This window comes from Haemaphysalis longicornis, unplaced genomic scaffold (assembly GCF_048455015.1).
Source record: "Haemaphysalis longicornis isolate Haplotype H1 unplaced genomic scaffold, Haemaphysalis longicornis Haplotype H1 scaffold_12, whole genome shotgun sequence".
NCBI classification, from domain to species: domain Eukaryota; kingdom Metazoa; phylum Arthropoda; class Arachnida; order Ixodida; family Ixodidae; genus Haemaphysalis; species Haemaphysalis longicornis.
The window spans coordinates 50,776,356-50,800,513 of NW_027526225.1; the positions used below are offsets into that span (position 1 = coordinate 50,776,356).

Below are 24,158 nucleotides of genomic sequence, written 5' to 3' on the forward strand. Positions count from 1 at the left end.
TCATAAGCCGCGCTGGCAAGCAGTTGACCTGTCCGGCTGCCACTCTCGTGTTGCGTTTATCTTTTGGTTCGCCTGCACGTTCCAGGGCGGTTTTCCCTACCAAGTGGTGTGCGTCCTCGACGGTGCAAAGCCTGCCCTACAGAACAGACGAGCTGGTTGCATCGTCACCCACTTCGATATTTAAAAGGTATCACTGAAATTGTGCAAAAAGCGGACTATCCAGAATTCCGGCGGGAGATAGTGACGTGAACGGTCAAGTCGACGGCGGCGTTTGCGCGGGAAACGACAGTATTCGGTACTTCGTCGCCAACAGTCAACCCAAACCTTTGTTTGCACCGTAATCGGTGAGTGGTACATGAGTTACTTGCGGAATGCAGTGACCATGTTGCTGTTCAGAGCTTAAGAGGCCTCAACAGTTCGGCGCCATCTCAGATTCGCACTTTTTCGCTTCATAGATGGCGTCACATACGGCCCCCAAAAAACTGCGTCAGGTAGCAGCAATCCATTGTAAACAACCAGGACACCCAAGCACGCTTTATTCCGCCGCACGGTAGGAAATATAGCTTCGATGACGGCATGCTTCGGTCGTGCGCGGACACACGCGTTCTCTGATATGACCGAAGATCGTGGCCAAGAATGTCAGATATCAGTACGGAATGAATACTGGCATGAATTGGCCCAGATGTTTTTTTTTTTTTTTTTGCGTGCATGCTGTATTTTTTTTTTTCTGGATGGAGAACACGAAGTCGGTGACTTGCAGAGAGGGCGAGGAGGGTGCTTTTCGGGGTGCGAATGAAAAGCTAGATTCATTTCCTGCGACCCCCACTGCGTCTAAGAAAGCGAGACAAAATGTATTTACAGGTTTCCTAATCCTTTGGTATCAATCTACGCGCACAGGTAAGAACACAGAGATACGACTGCGCGTATGCACAATTCACTTTCGTGCTAGCATATACGGCGCGGTTAAATGGTTCCGACCTACAGAAGAGCATTGAAGCGAGCTACTGCAGCGGCAAGGGGCGCGTGTGAACTATACTGGGCTGCAGGCTTCCCTCAGCATTCGTTGTTAATCCTGCCGTCTGCGGGATAGAAGCTTGGTTCGCTGCGCTTGTGCGGAAGCCACGAAACGTGACTTCTTCAAGAAGAATTCCCTCCCACTTATGCGTTTAAATTCCTGCAGCGACGATTGTGAGTGTTAAGCATGAAGAAAATCGCACCAATGTCAGAGCAGAAGCTGAAAACGCATCTCTTGCGGGCGCGCAAATCACCACTCTGTGCGGCGTTGTGCTGGCGATAACTACAGCTTTATCAGCCCTTCTAGGTAAAGAAGGGGGCCTAAAGTTGTCACTCGCCCCGCTTTTAACATAAAAACATATTTGTACACTGACCAAATTTCTTCCTAAATATTTTTCGCAGTCGAGATAACATCATTTATAACATTCTCGAATAGTTAAACAGCTTAGTTGGAATTTATTACCGCTGTATTGCTTTTGAAGTTTCGCGACATGGGATTTGAACTATAAAAGTACACGATTATACGTAGTATCGACGAGATAACATATCGTCATAAAAATCACCAAACAAGAAGAACTATCACTTTCCCGATCATACTATTATGCAAGCGGTTAAGGCCAATCTAAGCTACGCACATAGTGGTTCGAGCGGTAGTAGAGAAGAAGAAGATATTCATTGCAACATCAAATGATGCCAGGGTACATTCAAAAAGCCAACAATGGGCTTGACGGGGAATGCACCCCCTACAGGTTCAGCATGCAGTAGCAGCACTGGTACTAGACGCCAAAAAAACAACTTAAAATCATAGTTCGTCGCCGAAATTCCACAAATTGTGCACAGTCCTGTAATACATTTTACCGTTTACCTACAGTAACAATAGCAAGACATGATATATCAGTAATGCAAAGAAGCATGCGAGAAACCAGCCCGTCACGGTAACTCTTCGTTATAAAACCTGTTGAGTAGTATTGGTATTTGGAAACGAAGCATTTGCCGTCCTTAATTTGTACGCACACGAGGCACTTGCCAGGGTTCATTACTTCTTCTTGGGTATGGCTTGTCTCGTTGCATTAATTTGAAGGTTGAGTCAAAAAAACGGTTGGAGTTTTTACAGTCTTTCTTATAGCGACACTCCAGCAGCGTGCTGTACAATGTGGTGACAGGTACAATATTTAATGATGTAAAAAGGGGCAGGGTATGGGCATAATATGAAGTGTTCGCAAACATACGGACAGCTCTTTTTTGCAACCTATGTAACCGTAAAATGTTTGAGAATGTAGTCTCACTCCACACCAGGTGGCAGTACGAAATACAAGAATGAAATAAACAATTATAAATCAGTAGTTTCCCAGCCTGTGGCAACTGAGAACGAACACGAGTCAGTATGCCGACAATCTTAGCGAGCCTCTTAGCTAGATTCCCTGTATGGATGTCCCAGAGCATGTTTTCATGTAGAGTTACACCGAGGCTTTTTATGGACGGAACAATTTCAATATTGCTACCACCAAGAACCACCAAGAACGTTAGGTAAAGCACCGACTGTTTTGTTTTTTGGCGAAAGAGAATTGCCTTAGTTTTCTTGGAATTAAGTATCAGTGAAGATGCATTGCTCCATTCAAGTAAATTACGGAAGGCGGCATTTGCGTTGTCGATCACTTCAGGTAACCTACGTCCCGAGAAAAACAAACTGGCATCATCAGCGTATATAATAAATTTATCGTTATTGTCAATGCATACAATATCATTAATATAAAGGTTAAAGAGTAGCGGTCGAAGTATACTCCCTTGAGGGACACCACAGTTAATAGCTCTGCTATATGACAATTCACCATGGACGACTACGTCTTGCTGTCGATTTTTAAGGTACGAACGGACGAGCTGAAGGAAACTACCTCGGAAGCCGTAGTATTCTAATTTCAGGAGCAACGTATCATGATTTATTGAGTCAAACGCTTTCGAGAAATCAATGTAGATGCCCAGCGTGCATGATTGCTTTTCGAAAGACTCCAGTATTAGTTATTTTTGTATTAAAAGAGCTGTTTCCGTTGATTTACCTTTAACAAAGCCATAATTGGCAGTCGATTAATATTTTGTGTTTTTGTACAAAGCTAGTCATCCGATCACAGATCAACTTTTCAATGCATTTAGAGAAAACAGGAATGATTATGATTGATATTGGCCTGTAGTTTGAAACAACTGATTTATCATCCCCCTTGAATATTACCGAGACCTTGGAGACCTGTAATTTACTGGGATAAACGCTGGACATAAAAATCAAGTTGATAATATATTCGAGAACCGGTGCGATTATATCGCAAACGAACTTTATAGGTTGTATCTGGAGGTCGCCAATATCTCTACTCTTGGTATTTTTCATAGACTGAAGCACTCGGGCAACCTCTTGACTAGTAATGGGCGTCAAGAACGCGCTGTCACGCGTCCTTGAACCCATATAGTTTAGGCATTTAGGAGAGTATACACTGTTAACAGCCGATGCAAAAAAGTCATTAAACGCGTTTGCCAGTTCGTGACCAGACATCAATTTGCCATTTACAGTTATCTTCAATGGAGTGATGTTTGTGCCAGTGCAAGAAATCGTTTAAACGCTTCTAAACAACATCCGATCGTTGCAATTATGCAACGTTAAATAAATTGTCGATATATTTTCATTTAGCGCTTCTTAATAGACTGTTGGCTTTGTTTCTGTATTGCTTAAATTTCTTTAGGTCTTCCATGTTTTTGGTTTTAATGAAACGCTTATACAGAGCGTTTTTAACACGTATCGCTGTTAAAAATTTTTTGGTTATCCATGGCTTACGCCCCTTCTCAGCTTGTGTTTTTGTTTTAAAAAGAAAACAGTCAGAATATATAGTTTTAAATGCCTCAATAAATAATTCATACGCTTCTTCTGCATCCAACGTTTGATATATGTTCCGCCAGTCAGCTTGCACGAGTTTCTGCTGAACTTTTTCTAAAGTGGTGGGATTTATATCTTGAAAGCGTATTGAAAACAAGGCCTTTCCTCGTTCAGTCTTAGCAGAATACTGGTTGGAGAATAGATATATAGGTAAGTGATCACTAAGGTCAGCCGCAATAACACCGCATGATAGCGATTCCTCACTTATGTTAGTTACGAATAGGTCTAGTATGGTAGAAGTATTTCCTTTGACACGTGTGGGTTGGTCTATACGGCTAACAAAACTGTTTACTGCGATAATTTCACTAAGTTCATTTTGAGCCGCAGATATTTATAATAAGTTGATATTTAGATCACCACCAAGCACGAGTGTGAGATTGTGGTCATTAATCCAGCTGAAGTATGCATCAAGGAATTCAAAGAATTTTGTCGTGTGGGCGGTATAAAACCGAGAAAACAAGTGAACTGCTTTGCAAAGAAAGTACCTCATAGTCACTAGTTACCAAAGAAAAACTCTCGAGAAATTCACATTTAAAAATTTTTTTGGCAAGAATTTTGGCAAGTACCACCTCCTCTCCTCCCGCTGCGGTTTAAGAAAAAGGTACTATATCCGAGAAGATTGAGTTCCTCGTCGTGCTCATTATACCAGGTTTCAGTAACCATGATAACGCCAAATTTAAAACTGAAAGTAGAAATGAACGCATGAATGTCGTCGTGTTGGTTACGGGCCGATTGGGCATTAAAGTGAATAAAAGAAATCCGCCTCGACTGGGCGATAAAATTCCTTCTCAGTTCTTCTGGCGTAAAAAGGTGACCATTTTCCGGCGATGCGGATGTCATTCCCAACAGAAAAAGAAGAAGGCCCTATTTCATCTTATTCCATCTTATCTAGGTCAGTGACGCACGAAACTCGGAGTACTCGCGACGACTCGGTTTTGCGTGCGAATATCTTGCCATCTCTAGCCCACACAAAGCGCCATCCTTTATCCTTTTTAAATGCGGAGCATTTCTTAGGCTCGTGATGTCACTCGTCGATGTTGTCGGCGCCGTCCACACGCTCACTGCTCATGCGCGTCGCGTCGAGGCGCAGGTGCGCGTCTCTCCCCCGTACCCTCCTCGCTCTCAACAACAGGTGCGGCGGTGCGGGAGGAGCGCGTGTACCCCGTGCGCTCCGTCGCTCTCAACAACAGCTGCGGCTGTGCGGGGGGAGCGCGTCTGTGCGCGCATGCGTCGTAGCTACCCGTGCGCTGCGTCGCGCTCAACAGTAGCGGCGGCAGGGCGTGTACACGTGATAACGGCGTGGTGGGTGCGTGGAAAGTTCGCGCGCTTGTGAACGGAAGTATGCGCATGTGCGTCTCTCCCCCGTACTCCTCTCCCTCGAACGCGGGCGGTGTGTATATAAGCGGCGGAGCGCGCGTTCGGAATTCAGTCAAGGGCGTCTTTGCTTGGAGCTTGACTTGACGCTTTGCTTGACGGCACCAAGCAATAATGACAGACTTTAACTTTACACTCCTTGCCTTCGCTTCTCCTTCATTCAATAAATAAGAATAATACAGACGAAATAACAATTAAGCATTCCCAAACCATACCCAATTACGCAACATTCACGCGATACCCCCACCACTCTGCGACGCATTTACTCGAGTTCCCCCCGTGGGAAGATGCGGGCGGATTTTTTCTTGCGGCTGTCATTCCTAACAACCTTTTCAAGTACGGACAGAGATGCTCATTTATAAAAACAGGCACTCGATCAGACATGCCTAAATCTTGAGCAGACAGGCGCGCCTTCCGCGCTTTGGCGAGTAAGACATCGCGTTTTGTTCGGTTGTGAAATTGCACAATGATGTTAGAACGAAATGGTTCTTTACATGGCACTCTGTGACATACTGCGATATCAGCGCTAGTGATAGGCTCTTCAAGGGCCTTTGAAATATTATCAAGTATGACTGACAGGTCATTGTCAAGTATGACTGACAGGTATGACTGTCAGTCATACCTGTCATCATTATCAAGTATGACTGACAGGTCAATTATGGTCATTGCTGCTACGACTTGAGTTCTTGGACAATTCAAATTTGGCTAGCTGCCCGGTGTTTTTAGCATGAGAAGCAAAACGGGAAACGGGGTGTTGCGGATAGGATCCAGGCCGTGGCTCTGCCGAGAACACTCTTTTATGACCTGTTCTTGCTGTACTTAACGATGGTGATTTCTCTCAGCTCGTTCTTTTTGTTCTTTTCCGCAAAATGTGTTTGGTGTACCAAGATGTTCTATATAGACCGCATTAAATCCTACGCAGTGCACTTAATTGAGGTGTTTTGTTGTATTGTTTAATTTTTGTAAAGAAATATAACAAATTATTGCGACCATAAATATTACTGAACGACGAAAGCGCATGTAACAAGTTCAATGCGTCGGTCACACCTTAGGTAATGGTTACCGTAACGCTTAAGTCATATGCTATACATTGGAGCTAAATGTGACTAACGAAATGTGATGCCGGTGTACTTAGATTATCGCACGTTTTTTTCTCAATACGTCCACACTTCGTAAATTGAGTAGTGTACGTATGTGCGTACGCACTTATGTATGTATGTATGTATGTATGTATGTATGTATGTATGTATGTATGTATGTATGTATGTATGTATGCATGTATGTATGTATGCAAGTATGCAAGTATGTATGTATGTATGTATGTATGTATGTATGTATGTATGTATGTATGTATGTATGTAAGAAAGAAAACTTCGAACAAGGAAAAAACCACGATTCGTTTCTTTTCTTGTGTTACCTTCAGTTCGTTTTATACGTTATTCTGAAAATATTCGTTTCAGTTCAGAGACACAATAATCGGGAACCTACAATTAAAAAAAGCATGCTTCAGGGCCTGCCTTTTAGGCCAGTTAACGCAAAACTTTGAAAGCGTTGATTCGACCATACACTTCCTGCATACACTTCCGAGAACTAAAGTTCACATCTACAAATTACCACGAGAAAAAAGTGTTGCAACACAATATCCGCACTATTGACCACTCGTTGCTGGATTCTATCTACGCACAAAAATAATGCGCACCCACGTCGTATTTTCTCAGAACACAAATCGAACGCATCCATCTTTTCTTGTGCTGGCGCGTGAACAGTCTGCTTAGAGGAGGGCGAGAAGATGCGCAGGAAAAAAAAAACGTTCCTGTATTCTAAGCCGCATTGTCAGTACCGAGCTCATTACTTGCAGCTATCGGCTAGGTTATCACAAGCTACCATCTAGCTCCTGTCTGGGAAGCGCATCTTACCTCATCCTGTCTGATACGGCATGACGATTCTAACTTTAAAACCATGAAACCGCAAACCCACTCGCGATAAGGTGGCAAGGCGCGGGCGAGCATGTTAGATTGAACCACGGAGCGGATTGAACAGCAAAGCCGGCGATGCTACTTTGTTCTTTTTTTAATGAGCGAGACGCTTGCAATGGCGGTTGCAGGCAACGCATGAATTTCTGGTTGGCCTTCCACTGCTCCCTGTGCAAATCGACTGGCATTGGACACCCCGGTATTGCGTCATATTTTTCGGAGCACTGAAGCAACGCTTGGCAGCAGTCTCGCCGCAGATATCCGTTTTGGAGGAAGATGGCGCAGGGAAAATTGATTAGGGCAAAACCTCCACGCCATCAATCGCCGTGGTAGTAGGTAAGCAGTGAACGACAAGAAGCGCGCACAGTTGAGCTTGCCTTCTTTGCGAGCAGGTGCGTCGTTCACTGCTTACCTACTATAAGGCGTAGGACATAAGGCGTACTATAAGGCGTAGGACACCCCACGCCCAAAATAAGGCGTGGGGTGTCCTACGCAGATATCCAACGGCCGAAAGCTTAGTAGCCTTCAAGCGATCAAAGGCATTGGGTAGGCGCATGCGCCGGCAAGCCAAAAGAGGTAACTGGGGGTGTATTTTAACTTCCATAAATTTGTATACAGATGCTCGGAAAGTATGGAATAGAATTCTAAAGTTCAAAGGACAGAAAACGCACAACGTGCATTTGGTGTGTGCTACTGGTGACACGCGTTTAGACCAAGGAAATGGACTTGCACAAATACATTCATCCAATACAAGAAATCTGTGGAACGCAAGCCGATTCGGGATAACAGACCATCAGAAGAACGGTACAACTCTGAACTTACTATGCAGGAGCTGATGTTTGCTGTCGGCACGTGTAGGGCTTCTTCACCTGGGCCAGACAGCATCACGTACACTATGATACAGAATCGTCACCCAGACACCCTCGAAACACGCCTTTATCTTTACAACAAAATATGGCCAGCAGGACGCTTCCCTACCTCTTGGAGAGAGGCAATTGTACTGCAATACTGAATGAAGGGAAAGATGCCTGGCTTCCAACAAGCTACCAGCCAATTGCCCAAGTAAGGTATTTGAGAAAATGATAAATAAAAGACTGACATATTTCCTTGAGTATAACGGCATCCTTGATAACTGCCAGGCAGGATTTCGTTCAGGTAGATGCACAACAGACCAACTGGTAGCGTTTGAGTCATACGTCAAAGATGCCTTCATACATAAACAATATTGTCTCTGCATTTTTTTACCTAGATAGGGCATACGACACTACTTGGCACTACGGCATTCTTCGTGACCTCAAATCTATTGGTATATCAGGAAATATGTTTAACACGATAGAAGGCTACTTGCCCGAATGGACATTTCGTGTAAGGGTTGGGACGGCACTCTCCAGAGTGTCTGTACAAGAAAATGGGGTTCCTCAGGGTGGAGTACTGAGTTGTAGTCTATTTATTATAAAAATGAACACGCTCAGAAAGTTGTTGCCCCCTTCAATATCATGCTCCATGTACCTTCACGATGTACAGATTAGTTACTAGTCGTGCAGCCTCTCAATATGTGAAAGGCACATTCAACTAGGTATAAATAAACTCTCTGATTGGACAGAAGAGAATGGCTTAAAATTAAACTCACAAAAAGTACGTGTATCCTGTTCTCAAAACGTCAAGGGCTCTGCCTTTAACCTGACCTTACTTTAAGTGGACTACCGTTTGCTGTCACAAAAGAACACAAGCTCCTGGGCCTTGTCCTTGACGAAACACTGAAGTTTATATCACATATAAGAAAAACTAGACTAAAATGCTTAAAAACATTAAACATACAGAACATCCTGTCTCATCAGTCCTATGGTGCAGATAAGGATGCCTCTTGCATCTTTTTACCAGCTTGCTTGGGTCCCGCATGGACTATTGAAGCGTGGTATACGGCTCAGCCAGCAAAACTGCTTTAATAATGTTACACCCAGTTCTACAACTCGGGCTCCGTCTTGCGTCTGGCGCTTTCCGGACAAGCCCCGCTGACAGCTTGTGTGTAGAGTGTGACCTGTGGTGTTTGGAGTACCAGCGCATGTTTACGGCCCTAACGTATGCTCTTAAGACGTTTTCAAATATAAAGAATCCGTGTGACACTAATATCAAATACACATCCACTATGAGTCTGTTTTCAAACCGCCCTTTACTTTCTCCGCCTTTTGCTTTGCGGGTGAGAAGACAAGCTGAAGAACTACGGATATCCTTCAATGAGCTCTGTGAAACCAGTCTAACAGACCTTACTGCACCCTGGGATGTGCCATCATTTGCCTGCGACTTTTCCTTTACAGAAATCGTTAAGAGGAATGCACCAAGAGAGCTCATTGTACAGCATTTTCTACACATACAGCACAAGTACCACCAATACAACGCTTTCTATGCAGATGGCTCGAAAAGTGCTACTGCTGTTTCATGTGCTGCACATGGCCCTAACTTTTGCAGTGAAAAAAGGACGAACGTATTTCTGTCATTTTCATAGCAGAAGCACACGGAATTTTTCGAACACTACAGCACATTACACGTACGAAAACACAGCAATCAATTATTTTTACAGACTCTCTGAGCGTCGCCAGGTAACTACACTCACGAAAACATAGTCCCAATGTTGTCATGAACTGAGCCAGTCAGGAAATGGCGACAGCACACGCTCTAGAGCTGAAGGTAATAGTAGACTGGGTTCCAGGGCAGGGAAATGAGGTCGCTGACAAAAATGCTGCGCTGGCCGCTTTGCGCAGTGATGTCGAAATCTCACAGTTACCATACGAGGACATGAAACCACTAAAACGAAGACGTGTCCGCGAACGCTGGCAACAACACCGGGATGAACAAACACACAAAAAACTACACACAATAAAACCACAGATAGGCAAATACATGATAGAAAAACAAAATAGGTTAAATGAAACATCTATGTGCTGGCTTCGAATAGGCCACACACATGGCACACATTCGTACCTCCTAACTAATTCATCACCCCCAGTTTCCAGCAGATCTGCCGAGCGGCTTTCAGTATACATTTATTAACTGAATGCAAATCCTTAAACGATGTGCGACAGCTACAATTCCCTGATTTATACAAGTACAGAATTCCCCTTCATCACTCTTTATTTTTAGGAGACGAAGCAGCGGTCACGAGCAAACGTGTTTTATCATATCTCGCTGAAGCCGATTTTTTTTAAATCTCATCTCGTACCACATGTAACTTTCGGATCTCTCAGCATTAAGAGAGCTACCGAGGGTTATGCACCCATCATGGTCACCTTCATCCACCATTATGATCATCCTCATATCTTTAATATCATGCAGGGCCCTTACACCCATATATTAAGCTATTTTAATAATAGGATCATACTCATACCATGGACATCTTAGACACTAAAATGACAGCGAAAGACTACTAAATATGATCTTGGCGCTCTTTGGCCTTGGCTGCCTTTGCGCTATAAACACCCACATACTACTTAATAGATAAGCAATTATGTCTGCTGTCACCGTTTCCATACCTGACACAGCTTCACTGGCCCACGGTCCCCACACACTGGTCAGATAGTGACGCGCAGGCAACATTTGCATTGTAAAACGCTTTCTACTGCTGCGACATCCTCTCTGTGTGGTATTTTCATTTCGCACATTACTTGGGATACATGCCCAACACCTGCAGCTCTTGTGAGCCCTTGCAAGGGGCTGGAAGCAGCTGGGTAATTTTTTGCAGCTGCATGCAACAACTGCGTGGCTTGTTTTTCTGCCTCGATGGAGGCTAATTCCTTCTCTGTCATTGTCATTTCTGCTAGTGTTTCCGTGAATGGGGAAACAATGCCCGGAAAGTACCCCAGGACGTAAAATGGAGACAGTTATGCCGTTTTTCTGTTCCCTACAAAGGGGATGTTGCAGTCTGGGGGAAAGAATGACGAAATTCACTACCTAGTAGGTAAAATGTACGGGCTAATGAGTGTGCTGAGCACAGAACCACATCAATAGCGATAGCTAGAAACTCGATAAAAACGAAATACGGGATAGCTAATGCTTACGAGAAGGACACATGCAAGCAATGCTGCACCCGAAAGCATCTATGTAACATAAAACAAAGTGCACCATACCTCCGAAAAGTTCTTCAATGCTCACCTTATCGTTCAGCAACGGCTTCCCTACAGGTTTACCCCGTGCCTGCGGCTGGCTCGTACACGATACATGGTCGTAGCTGTTTAAATAGAAAGCAACTGCTGCACAGTGCTTACAGTTGCCCGCAATGCTGTAGCGGCAGCTGCACTGGCCGCTTTCGATTGTCTGAGGCAGCACCGTCAGCTGCGAATTTAAATCGGGCCAAAGTGTACCTCAGGCACAAGGCGAACCCAAATAAAGGCAAGAACAGTCGTAACAAAATACTTTTCTCGAGCTTTATTGAAATGCAGACTCATCTCACGTGCGTACATGTGCTAGGCCACGTTTGCTTGTTTACTTACCATCCAACCAATCTCGTGCACGTGTTTGCCCGTTTGGAAAGGAACCTTGCTCAAAGTTCTGTGCCGTCCACTCCCTGGACCCCGTAGACGTGCCTGTTCTCGTACACGCAGCGCCTTTTTTAAGGATGGACGGCCGAAAGTATCGGTCGAAGGCGTCGACCGACTTGAAGCCGCAATGCAGCACCCGCGACATCGCGGTTGCTTGTCGCCTCTCACTCGATGAAGCCGAACTGCCGGTAAAGAAAATCGTTCCAAAATGACGTGCACGTCAAAACTTAGTGCTGCGTACAGTTTAGAATAGCTAAATGAAAGCTTCCCGCATGCCACAGAGGAATGCTGACCCAACCGCAACACTTCACGGAGCGCCGGAGTGTTTGGCGCCGCCGCCGTTGGTGGCGTTCATGTCAGCTCGACGGAGGCGCTGCTCGACGATTGCGGTGTGCCTATTCGGCTAAGATATGTAAAGCACTATTTAAGGCTAAAGAAAATTACTCCCACCTCCCCTCGCGGGAACCCCTGTGTAGATGCGACGCATAGGGGGTTCCGTTGTTGTTTCCGTTAGGTTGATTCTCCCATCGCGTGAAACGTGCCGTGAACCCCCTGCCGCGGCTATGACGCAACGTGGCGCGGCTATGACGCAACACAATCCAACACAATCAACTTTAATCCAATCCAATCCAATCCAATCCAATCCAAGCCAAGCCAAGCCAAGCCAAGCCAATCCAATCGAACCCAATCCAATGCCCCTCGCGAAGAGTGTTCGCTATCGGAGAGGAGAGGGGTGAGCGGCGGAGAGCGCAGCTCGCGCGGCGAGGAGAATGGGGGAGGGGTGCGGACGGACAACGACAACGCCGTATGGAGGGACAAGGCGAGTGAATGAGATGCAGTCGCATCTAAAACCAGAAAAAAAATTGTTCACCTTTTGGGAAAACCAGCGAAAAAAACTGTAGGACACAAGTCAAAGAATGAGCAACACACTTGCTTTGACTTGCGTCTTCGTGTCTTTTTCGCTCGTTCTTCAATAACGTCAGAATTCACCAACTGGCGCACAAGCTGTACTTCTACAGAGGAATTACTGTAATACAGGTAATACGATGAACAAATGAGAAATGGGAAAAAGATCAAAGCCTCTTTCATAAAGAGAGAGAGAGAGAGAGAGAGAGAGAGAGAGAGAGAGAGAGAGAAAGAGATGCTTAAAACACGTACGCAACTTTCTTCCATGCAACCAGTGTCATAGTCAAAGTCCAAAATTCAAAGTACTGCTACCATGTCGGAATGGCGCCACCGGATGGACGCCGGCTTCTTGACGCGAGGGAACCAGGTTCGGTTCCGTCCACGCAAAGGGGTTTTTTGAGGCGCTTGCGCCTTCACTGACCCTCACCATCATCTTTTTGTGGAGCCCACTATGTAAACTTGGCTTTTATGCCGTGAGGTCTCGCTCGGACTATCCATGCCATCAGTTAGGCCGATATAAAAAGCTTCACTTTAAAACTAATCAAATCAGAGAAAATCCAAAAGCGGATTTACTGCAGAGGTGTTTTGTACGTAAAGCAGATTTTTTGTCTCTACGTAAGCGAAAGATAACGTAACTCTCGGAGCGTCAGTAAACTGCCTGTTATCTTTCTAAGCTATCTAAAAGGCATGCCCTCCATGTGGAAATTGAACGACACTAAATCTCTATAGTATCGCTCAAGCTTCAACCAAGGTGGCACAGTTTTGATTTACCCTGTCAGAACTTCATGGCGATCACAGCAGAGCTTCTCGTTGAAACATTCAACGAGGTTTTTTGTCACCCACCATCAAAATTTCTCAACATCGCCAGACTTCTTAAGTTCGTAAAGCAACAGTGGCTTTGAAGTTTTAGTAGCCTGAGCTCCTCACATTTTTTGCAATAGCACACACGTAGTGGGCAGGTGTATAGAATTAAGGGTTGTCCCGCCATGCTTGCAATGGTTAAAAAGAACCGACGCACGTTTGCCTGTGACAGCTAGGTATACCTAGATAGCTGTGAAAAAAATGGCAGGGTGCGCAATACAGGGGCGCCTTTGTATAACGAATTACTTGAGTGCGTTAAGAACCTGGCCAGTCCTTAAAACTGAACATGGGGGCAATACGTGAGTTGAATACATGGACAGGAACCTTTGTTGTCGGTTGTAAACAGCTCTTCTGACGCCAGGGTAGTTTTGTGGGTAGCAAACCTAAAGACAGAATATTCGCAATTAGGAACTTCGCAGAAATTTTGTTGCTTCACTTTCATGTGTTTAAAAATGGCTGACGTAGAGGTTACGTGGTAATAATTTGACCCATATTTCGGCTTAAACATCGTCAACTCCTTCGTAGTTCTTTTACACTGCCATTACTTGTACTATTGCTGTAACCACACACGATTTCATTTATGAGTACTTGGGAACTTAAGAAAATAAAGTACTTGGGTAGGATGAGACATTTACAAACTATAGTCAGGCAGGAAGGTTCTAGAATGTACCTGAATGCCCCTCGTTATAGCATTTAGTATTCTGGTCCTGTTAGGAGTACCCAAGCAAAGTGGCAAAGAACGTATGACGTGCACAAGGAGAGAGCCAAAGTTAACTCGGCAACAATGAAATAAAATGCTCAATGTACTCGTTATTTTACAGATCGGCCACCGGCTGGCTCCGCGAACTGAATATGAAGAGCAGGCCTATCAAGAACACCTGAGGCTGACCGACGAGGACAACCCGAGGACAACACGACAGTTCCTCCGAGACAGGACGTTCATTTCATTCTCACCCCTTGCTCCATCCAACTGCTGCCCGACCAGGATATCACGGAGTATCCTTCTCGGCTGACCGGCAGGAAATTTCAGCTGCACAAAGAATCCCTCTGAAAAACAAGACGCCTGTTTCGTTCTTTCTCCTGAAGCCTCAGTTTAACATTGCCTGCAGTGTCTTTCGCCCTTACGAAGAAGGCGCCGCCCGGGAACACCTTTTTCCTTTGAGGTTTCTATGAAAACGAAGTGAAGCAGTCGGCAAGGGAGCGTAGCACATGATAAACATTTTCTCATACGCCTGTGAAAATGCTTTCGATTGATTTCGAACGAGCCTGCACGTTCGCGAGTAGTAGCGGCTGCTGGCTTCGTAATGAGGTCGCTTCCTGGAACGAAGTTCTCAACTGCTACGGCTTGAACCTGAGCGAAGTTGAGCTGGGAAAGCTGGCTCTCTCAACCTTTGACTACTGTCATGGTGTGCAGCACCATTTATTCGCCAAACATGAGCACTACACGCCGTCCTTTTTTGTAACCTGGCTCCCGCGAAAGCACCACTGTATCCTCGCGATGAGATTGAGGAGCGAAGTTCCCCGCTGGCTTCGGCCGCTCTTCGCTGGCGCGGCTGCTCTCATCGACAGCGCCGGACATTCGTCGAATCTCCGAAAGCTTGAACTCTCAGGAGGCGCGTACACCCAAGAGGCTTGCGAAGCGATGCGTGCATCGGCTGATTCGCTTGAAGTTGTCAACATTGAAGATGTCCGATTGAAAAAGTACGGGGATCGCATGGCGAAGGAGCTGGCAGACATCGTCAAAAATGCGGCGCAACGCATGAAAAAAATGAGCATCCGCAATTCTATCGAGAACGACAATGGCATGCTGGATGCGCTGCTTCACTGTGCCGACCTTACGGACTTGACTCTGCAGTTTTACGGCAAGTATAGTGTGCCCTGGACGATGTCTGAGCTTTTGGGGAAATGCGACAAACTCGAGAAGCTGTCTTTTGACACGAGAGATTTGAGCCAAAGGTGTTCCCGTTCGCTTCATGCCGCACTGGCGGCCAACACGTCTTTGGCACAGCTTCACGTCGTCGTCCGTACAGTAGCAACCTGTCTGGCCATCTGCGAGGCCGTGGGGCACAGTTCGTCGCTGACAACGCTCCAGTTGTCGTTCCCGTACACCTCTCCGGTTTGCGCGGAGGAGGCTGTCGCACTGCTGCTGGCTAACACTGGGCTGAAGACTCTCATCGTGCGCTCCTTTCGCCTTTGCCAAGGCCATTCAAGATCCGTTGCGGACGGACTCGCCGGCAACAGCGTACTCGAGTTGTTTGACCTAAAGAACTCAACAGTAGACGAGGGAGCTCTCTCCTTGCTCATCGGCAGCCTCGAAATGAACACCACCCTAAAGAAGATGAAGATTGAAAAGTCTTCAGCACCACGTGACAGGTAATCGAAACCTTTTAAATAAGTCATGCAAACCAGTGTGTGTAACCAGAAAAATATAGCGGTTTGGTTACGGCTCAGGCTCGGAAGAATTTATTTCTATCCGTTCAGTTTCGGCTCGACTAAACTACGTGCCCAATCGGTTTACGAACCGGTTCGGTAGCTTTGAACCGGTTCGCGAATCAGTTCGATAGGGTAAATTGTAAGCGAAATTAAAAAAAACGGTTTTATAGTTTAAATCTCTTACAAATGCAAAATATAAACAAAAATTCAGAATATTGCTTTTCCCCTTGAACAAGTGTGCGATTTTAGACAATATAAACACCGGGATCACATAAAAGGGAAAACAGATGAAGTATGGATAATTCAGCATCCGCTTCTCTCGCAGCCTGTAGCCGCGCACTAAGCTTTTTTACACCAGTTCGGCCAAGAATGGTGTAGCAGAGGTGGAAAAAGGGTGTTGGCAGACAATCGAACCCTTTTTCTTGATTCTCAGCACCCTTTTCATAGCTCTACGCCCTTTTTGTGCGAAAAAAATGGTATTGATCAACTTCGACACCCTGGTTTTTCTTAGGGTGTTAAAAGGGTGAGGGAAAGGTGTTCAGCTGCTCATTGAATAAGGCCAAGCATGTATGTATAGTTGCACTGTAAAGAACAAAGCATCCCCTCATAGCCTCCCCTACTCGTAAGAAATGTTCAAAAGCAGAAAAATATTCGTCCGCAATGATCCCTCGTTTCCATATACGGTGCGCCCCATGCCCCAAGTTCAGCTTTGACACGTGAAATATCTACTTGAACCTTTAAAATTATAATATATATATATATATATATATATATATATATATATATATATATATATATATATATATATATATATATATATATATATATATATATATATATATATATATATATATATATATATATATATATTAGCGTATGAATAAAGTACGATGGGACCGGTAAAAATGTACAGTGAAAGAGAAGACTAAAGGGTAACGAACGAAAATGTATAAACGTTTCGGCTTGGGGCAAGCCTTCGGCAGAATAAAAACAAATGGCAAGTAAACTGGCTTATAAAGCAGCAGGAGCCAATCACAGTAAACATGGTGACACGTGTTGTGTTGGGCAGGACGACAACAGTTGATGAACAAATGATTTCATATCAAGGCTAACAGGATTTTTAAATGCCAGGTCACTTACACTGGCAAGATACAGTGACAGCTGTGCAAAAAAGGTAGATAGAGTAACGGGAAATGGGTGTGGGAAAAGGGAAGTGGATGAAAAACAAAAGTTCTACTTAACAGCGGAGTCAGAAAAAAATATACAATGCAGAGCGGGCAAAAAAGAGAAAAAAAGATAAAACAGTAACATCTGAACAGTCAACTTGTCGTAAGGAATGCAGTATGGATAGGATCACTTGTCAGGCTAATGCCGAAGCTAAGACCGAAAAAATGATAAAAATGCTTATTTGGTGGCACGCGCGCAACCACATACACGCGGGCCAATGCAAACACAAGTATATTTACGTAAACAGCAGTAAAAAGGTTACACAGACGCGATCAGTGCGACAAGAAAGCCAGCGCGCCAACGCTTTCATTTAAACCCGATTTCATAGATTTGAATTTGTGAATGAGATACGATTCCCTGACTTCCCTATCATGATGTGAGCGGAAACCGGATTCAAGGATTGTTGCTTTTATTTTGTTGAATGAATGACCAACTACGTTGACATGTTGGGACAATGGCAGGGTCGGGAGGGTCTTAATATGCGACTTGTGATTATTAAAACGAAGTCTAAAAGACGTGCGGGTCTGGCCCTGAAGCTGGCATTCGGTACACTCGAGCAGATAAATCACGCTTTCAGTTTCGCAATTAAAGTTACCGTTTATATTTAGTGTGAAATTGGAAGCTGTACTGCTGGCTGTGGCAGTTGTCGTCATTTGGGGACAAATTTGACATCGCGGTTTTTGGCAGGGTTGGCAGCCAATGCAAGATGGGCGAGTGGTCTTAGACGAAGTGAGTGAATCGCGTATACGTTCGCTGATCGTCGAAGACTACGCGAGGCCTATCTTGAAAAATGGGTCGGAGCCTCTAGCTTTGCATAAGTATGTTATGATGCTTCTTAAGAATTGATGTTACTTACTATATATATATATATATATATATATATATATACAACCCGCCGCGGTGGCTCAGTGGCTAAGGCGTTGCGCTGCTGAGCACGAGGTCGCGGGTTCGATTCCCGGCCGCGGCGGCCGCTTTTCTGATGGAGGCGAAAAGCAAAAACGCCCGTGTGTACGAGATTTCGGCGCACGATAAAGATCCCCAGGTGGTCAAAATTAATCCGGAGCCCTCCACTACGGCGCGCCTCATCGCCTGCGTTGCGTCGGCGCGTTGAACCCCACAATCAATCAAATCAATATATATACAGTCGAACACGGATATATCGAACTCCAAGGGGATCGCGAAATAGTTCGATATATAAAAAATTCGATATAAAAATTATGGGCTCTGAGACCTCACCTATGGCGGTCGATCACTTACTGATCGTCGCATTCAAGAATGACAACCAATTCCGCACTCACGACGCAACAAACAGGACGCTTTATTACCGTGAAAAAAAATCGCTGATCTTGGCCTGCTTCTTCGACCTGGAAATGAAATTAAAGACGCTGGTCTCGATCTTCTCGAGGCTGCACAAGTAGAAAGTTCCAGCAGTACGCTGCGCCTTCGCAGACCATGCACAACACGCACGCAAAAGAAGAACAGCGCGCACGTACCACAAGAACTTTGAAGGTAACAATTCCAAGGCTCTCTGAACGGACTCCAACAAAGCGCTCGCGATGGTCAACTCCGAGAGAAACAGTGATTTCCGAAAGGTACGGGACAACTCGCCAAACAGCAGCAACAGCAGCAAAATGCAAAAGAAGGAAGAGGCCGCCAGCGCCTTCGTTCCCTCTACCCTTTCCCGAGACGACATCGGGGGAAGACAGACCCAGAGAGAGAGAAAAAAAAACTCTTTTTCGGCAAACCGGGGAACGCACGCAGTCGCAAAAAAAAAAGGACGTGCGCAGTCGGGGCATCCCTACCTCGCACTGTCACATTTTCCGAGCGTTCGGGCTTGTGTGCCTAGAGAGATTTAGCATACCGGGCTTCGTCCGCTAACGCTACGGCGGCCGGCAGCGGGGCCCGACTGGGCCAGCGCAAATTCGTTCCGGTAGGGGGGGATTAGTTCCGCGAGCCAGTCTTCCCCATGCCCGCGCTTTCCCCCACATCCTCCTGAACCTCAATCGTGGGTGCCGCGACCGCCGAAGAGCACCTTCCAGCTCGCGCGGCATTCGATATACCCAATGTCGGGAAAAAAACGGTTCGATATAAACGTACGAATTCCTATATTTTTACACAGAATTTTCAAGGGGATAATTTATGAGTTCGATATAGACAATAATTCGATATACCCGTGTTCGATATATCCGTGTTCGACTGTATATATATATAGCGAATCAGAATTGGAAATGAGGGGCTCGTTGAAATAAGACAGAAATAAGAGTTGGCAGGGTTTTCTTGACTGCCAACTCTTATTTCTGTCCTATATATATATATATATATATATATATATATATATATATATATATATATATATATATATATATATATATATATATATATAAATATATATATATATATATATATATATATATATATATATATATATATATATATATATATATATATATATAGATATATATATATATATATATATATATAGTTCTGCTGTGAAAGTGTGTTCAACGACTGCAACACGCTTGGCTTTCTGTAGGGTGTTGAAACGGCATGACATAGGTGTTCAGTTGCAAAAAAGAACAGCGCTACAGTCGGTACACCTAGTGTCTTCCCATGTTTCTAGGTTTTGCTACGTCTGCTAAACTTTGCGATGCTCTTGCTAAGCTAGGATAAGCGCTGCGGGGTGACGGCTAGTTTCACCGGGTTTTAAAAGGCTGTTTCAGTGTGTCCCCCACACTGACAGCGGATCTAAGGGGGAAACAAGCTAGGTCGACACCCAGCTATGCTGTTTCTCTAGGCTTGCACCACCATTGCTAGCTGCGCCAATTTTTTTGCGTTTTAGAATCCCCAAAAGACTAATAACTTTGAAATTGTATAGTAATGGGTGCGCTTACGCCTGCGCCTTCTGTGTTCACACTTGAACTGGCTCCAACGCCGGCTTCACGGTTTTAATGCATTATCTGTGGTGGTGCACCCTGTACCGGGGGACGCAGTTCTTTTTCTCTGTCTTTTTTGCTAACGCCACCTTACGTAGTTCAAGTTTAAACAGCTGCACTTGAAATAAATTACGCTAATTTATATTGTGTAAAACATCGTGAGGTACAAAACATACTCCGCTTGCGGAAAATGTTCTGGCCACCCGTATAAACGGGTATGAAATACCGCCAAAGTTAAAGGTCTCTTGCACCCTTTTTCTCGGTTGGCGGTCTTTCCATACACCTTTTTTCTTACACCCCTTTTCTTTACATTCTTTTTCCTAGTATCCAACACCCTGATTTGTAGCTTTACACCCTTTTTGGGAAAAAGGGTATTGAAATAATGAACACCTTTCTTAAGGCTGTTGAGATGTCGGGGAATATTTGTTTGGTATTTAATAAAATTATACGATTTGACATAATAACCATCTCGCAATTAAAGCGTCTTTGCGAATCCCCATGCTGATTTGTATATGCTTACATCAAAAGGAATAATTGTTAAATTACTCATAAAATATCTTATTTTTGCGACAAGCACACCGACTCACTTTCCTCTGCTGGCTATAAAAGCAAGAAAAGCAGATGTAAGGTTGCTCAATACCCTAAAACAAGGGTGTTGGCAGTGAAGGATAATTACTTCGGGCTTTAACCTTTTTTCTCGTAAGAAAGGGGCTTTGCTTTTTTTAACCTGCGCACGTTGCCCACGCAGGCCTAGGTATATGTTTCTAACACGAGTTTCCAAGTCGAATGCCTACCCCAACGCAACCATACGGTCAACCCTTTGCCGACTGGTCACCGAGGTGTGCTTAATTGCGTTACATCTGGTATTTCATCCCGGAGAACTCTGACTTTGTTCCCACTCACGCCAGAATTTACCTTTTTAAACTGGGGTACTTTGTTTACACAAGCTTCCCTGAGTTGCTTGTATAAACGCTGATCACGACTGTGTCGCATTTCCGACTGGCCGATTGAATCAACGCTTCTGCATTAAACAAAGGTCTCATTCTTCCAAACGTGGCAGCTTTGCTAGAATTTAAAACCCCAGCTTTTATGTTATGACATTCGTCTCTTCCTATGACCTTACACCCGCTAGCATGCTCAGCTATGGCGCCGGCAAGGCAATCGAAGCTGATATTTTAAACAAGACAGGCAGCTGCGAACCAGCCATGCCAGGCGGACTACGCCCGACTCATGCTGTGCCCCCGTATTATTTTCAAATTTCGAGAAAACAAAAGGGCTTCCTCATATCTGATTGCTTTGATTCTTTGGCGGCAAAATGTTTTTGGTGTTTTCTTTTCACAGAGACGACCTGCTGCGTGTCCTGAGCGCCGGAGGCGGTCGCGTAGACATCTCACCCTGGACGGATGACGTGGTGTCAACGCTCGCTCCGAGCCTCAGCATGCAGGGTGCACGTCCGCAAGAGCTCAGCCTCGACGTGTCCTCGAGGCTCTCCGACGAAACACTGCGCTGCCTCCGCGAAGCCCTACGGGAAGCGCGCTCCGTGAGGAAGCTGACTCTGCACGTCACCCGCAGCATCGGCCCTGCGCTGGGTGACGCAGTCGCATATTTGCTCGAGGACGATAACTGCATCACCACCGTCAAGTTGAAGTGGGACATCCGATCCTTCCCCTGCAGCCATCCGTCGTCGGCAGGGCGGCCCAGCCCTACCCACTTTTGGTTGCGCTCGTCGTTTCCCACAACGCCGCGCGGGGGCTGGCACTCGGACGCGCTCGGCAAGGCTGGAAGCGCAGCAAGGACCCGGGTAGGCGACCTCGACTGCCGCTGCGAAGGCGTGTGCTCCGTGGCGCTCGCCCTGACAGACAGCCCGACGGTGACTTCGTTCGAGGCTGGCAAAATGTGCCTTGACTTCCCCTGCTTCGACGTTTGCAAAACCATCACGCGTAACCTCGGTCTGCTCAATGACGCCGCTCGCTTTGTCACGCAAGCAGATGTGAGCAAGCGCTGCGCCCTCGCGTTCGAGACTCTCGCGACTGCTCCGCCCTTCAGGAAACATCTGAGCAAGGTGGCCGGGCACTCCGAGGCAGAGTTCGAGCGCGCTGTTCGTGCGGCTGCCAAATTCCTGACTGATAACTTCTTCGTCATAACTGGAGTAGTCCAACGCTCCGTGAGCTGCCACCCCGGAGAAAGCACGCAGTTGGATGCCCTGAACGGCGTCGGCCTGCGAGTCATCACCCGCTATCTCCGCGCATCCGATGTGAAAGATTGAGTGACGCGATTAAACGTGACTCTCAGGCGACCATGTGATAGTGACAACCTGTAGTGAGTGTACTGCGGATTTGCACGAATAAATGTATGGTTGAGTACTTTACTAGAGGATCTTGCGTGCCTTTATTCTGCAAACCATGCATGGAACCGAAATTCGGGAGCAAAAACATTATAATTCCATTTGAAAGTATAAATGAGGGGTCAGAAATTAATCCTACATAGGAAGATCAGTCAGTCAGTCAGTCAGACAGTCAATCAGTCAATCAGTCGGTCAGTCAGGCAGTCAATGAACATCAAGAAATCCGAGATTTGATATCAATTCTACCAAGCATCATAAATTATAGATTAGCAAATCAATCGATCAATCAATCGTCACAAATCTCAAAGTAGCAAATTATTCGACCAACGACTTTTCGATCCGACATTAATTTGATTTATTGGCGTCATTATATCAAGTAATCGATCGATTGGTCTGTTAGTAATATGGATGGGTGCGTGCGTCACATGGAGAAAAAGAATTGCTCAGGTGCAGCCCCTCTAAACCCAATTATCGCGAGCTAAAGCAAAGACACTGCAGGCAGCGTTTCATGAAAAGTTTGCCCTTGCTTGAGATTTCGCAGCCTGGCTGTATCTACTGGATAATTGGATGCTGGATTTCTCTTTTAACTTGCACCGAAGGGCACGGACATAGAGGCAAGCCCGCGTGTCATCGAGTGCGCAACGAAGCTCCACCGAAGCAGCACTTTCGCGTGCGGGCATCGTGCGCTTCTCTGGTCATCGTTCCTGCAAACTCAGTCCGAGCACTGTACTCATATATCAGTAGTTAAACCTGTCAGGTATGTGGTGGCTATTTGGACAATGGACACACCTATTGGCACTGCGGGCGGGCCACCTCGTCTCTCACATTTCTTCTTCCCTGATATTACCTATTCGTTGTCTAGCTGGGCCGCTCCCCCTGAAAATGTACGGGCCGCGCTGTGTTCCCTGTTAGCTACCCACATTGAAACTATTTGGGCACCGCCGCCAAGCCCGCCACCGTCGGAGGACCGTGGAAGATCCGCTTCCTCCGAGTACGCATAACACCGCAGCTGCCGAATAAAGTTTGCGCTCTCTCCGCCTTCTCCCTCTGCTCTTGCCTTGGCACGGGTTCGCTTGCGCTTATCTGCTCACACAGACGGCCCAGGCGCCGCTGGACGATGAAGCGGAGGCGAAGCAGCCGTTGCCCCCTCGCCTAGTCACGTGACGCCGCAGCCGTGAAGCTTCCAGCAAGCGAAGCGATAGCAAAAGCGCAGGTTGTACGCCGTCGGCTGAAGGTCATTGTGAAGCGGTGAATGATCTTGAAATATGTAGCCTAGTAGAGCTGTCGCTCTAGAATGCAGATTTGAATTTATGATGGAATGCAGATGCTTTGTTGGAGTTCACGTTCCGCTTTAGGCATGTTTTCTATTCTCAAATCAAGTTCCGTGTATGGTCTCCACCTTGATTTTCGAATCACGGTGTTGACGGCCGCCATTGTAGTCTTTAGGAGAGAGGTCATCGTTTAGTGTGATGCGGGGAAATTCGGCGCCATGCGAAGGGTATTTTTGCGCACGCGCCGAAGTAATTTAAACGCATGTGAGCCCAAACGGCGCAGCTTTGAGGCTGACTGCATTCAAGCAACAGCACCGTAAAGGCAAATCAAATCAAATCAGTTTATGTCGAAACAAACTGCTGAGGACGTGAA

At 45.7% G+C, this 24,158-nt stretch overlaps 1 protein-coding gene across 3 annotated transcripts in view; it reads left to right on the forward strand.

The window, feature by feature from the left end:
• Positions 1-24,158, forward strand: part of LOC144162634 (uncharacterized) — an 86,317-nt gene continuing 62,159 nt past the window's right edge. Inside the window, exons 1-3 of one of the 3 annotated variants that reach the window (XM_077693249.1) lie at positions 1-344; positions 14,399-15,950; positions 21,512-22,538. In XM_077693249.1, coding sequence (XP_077549375.1) covers positions 14,818-15,950; positions 21,512-22,436 — 2,058 coding nt within the window. In that variant the 5' untranslated portion in view covers positions 1-344; positions 14,399-14,817 and the 3' untranslated portion in view covers positions 22,437-22,538. Of the gene's footprint in view, positions 345-14,398; positions 15,951-21,511; positions 22,539-24,158 lie in introns of those variants that run through there. The other 2 variants (XM_077693250.1, XM_077693252.1) reach the window with 2 other exon arrangements.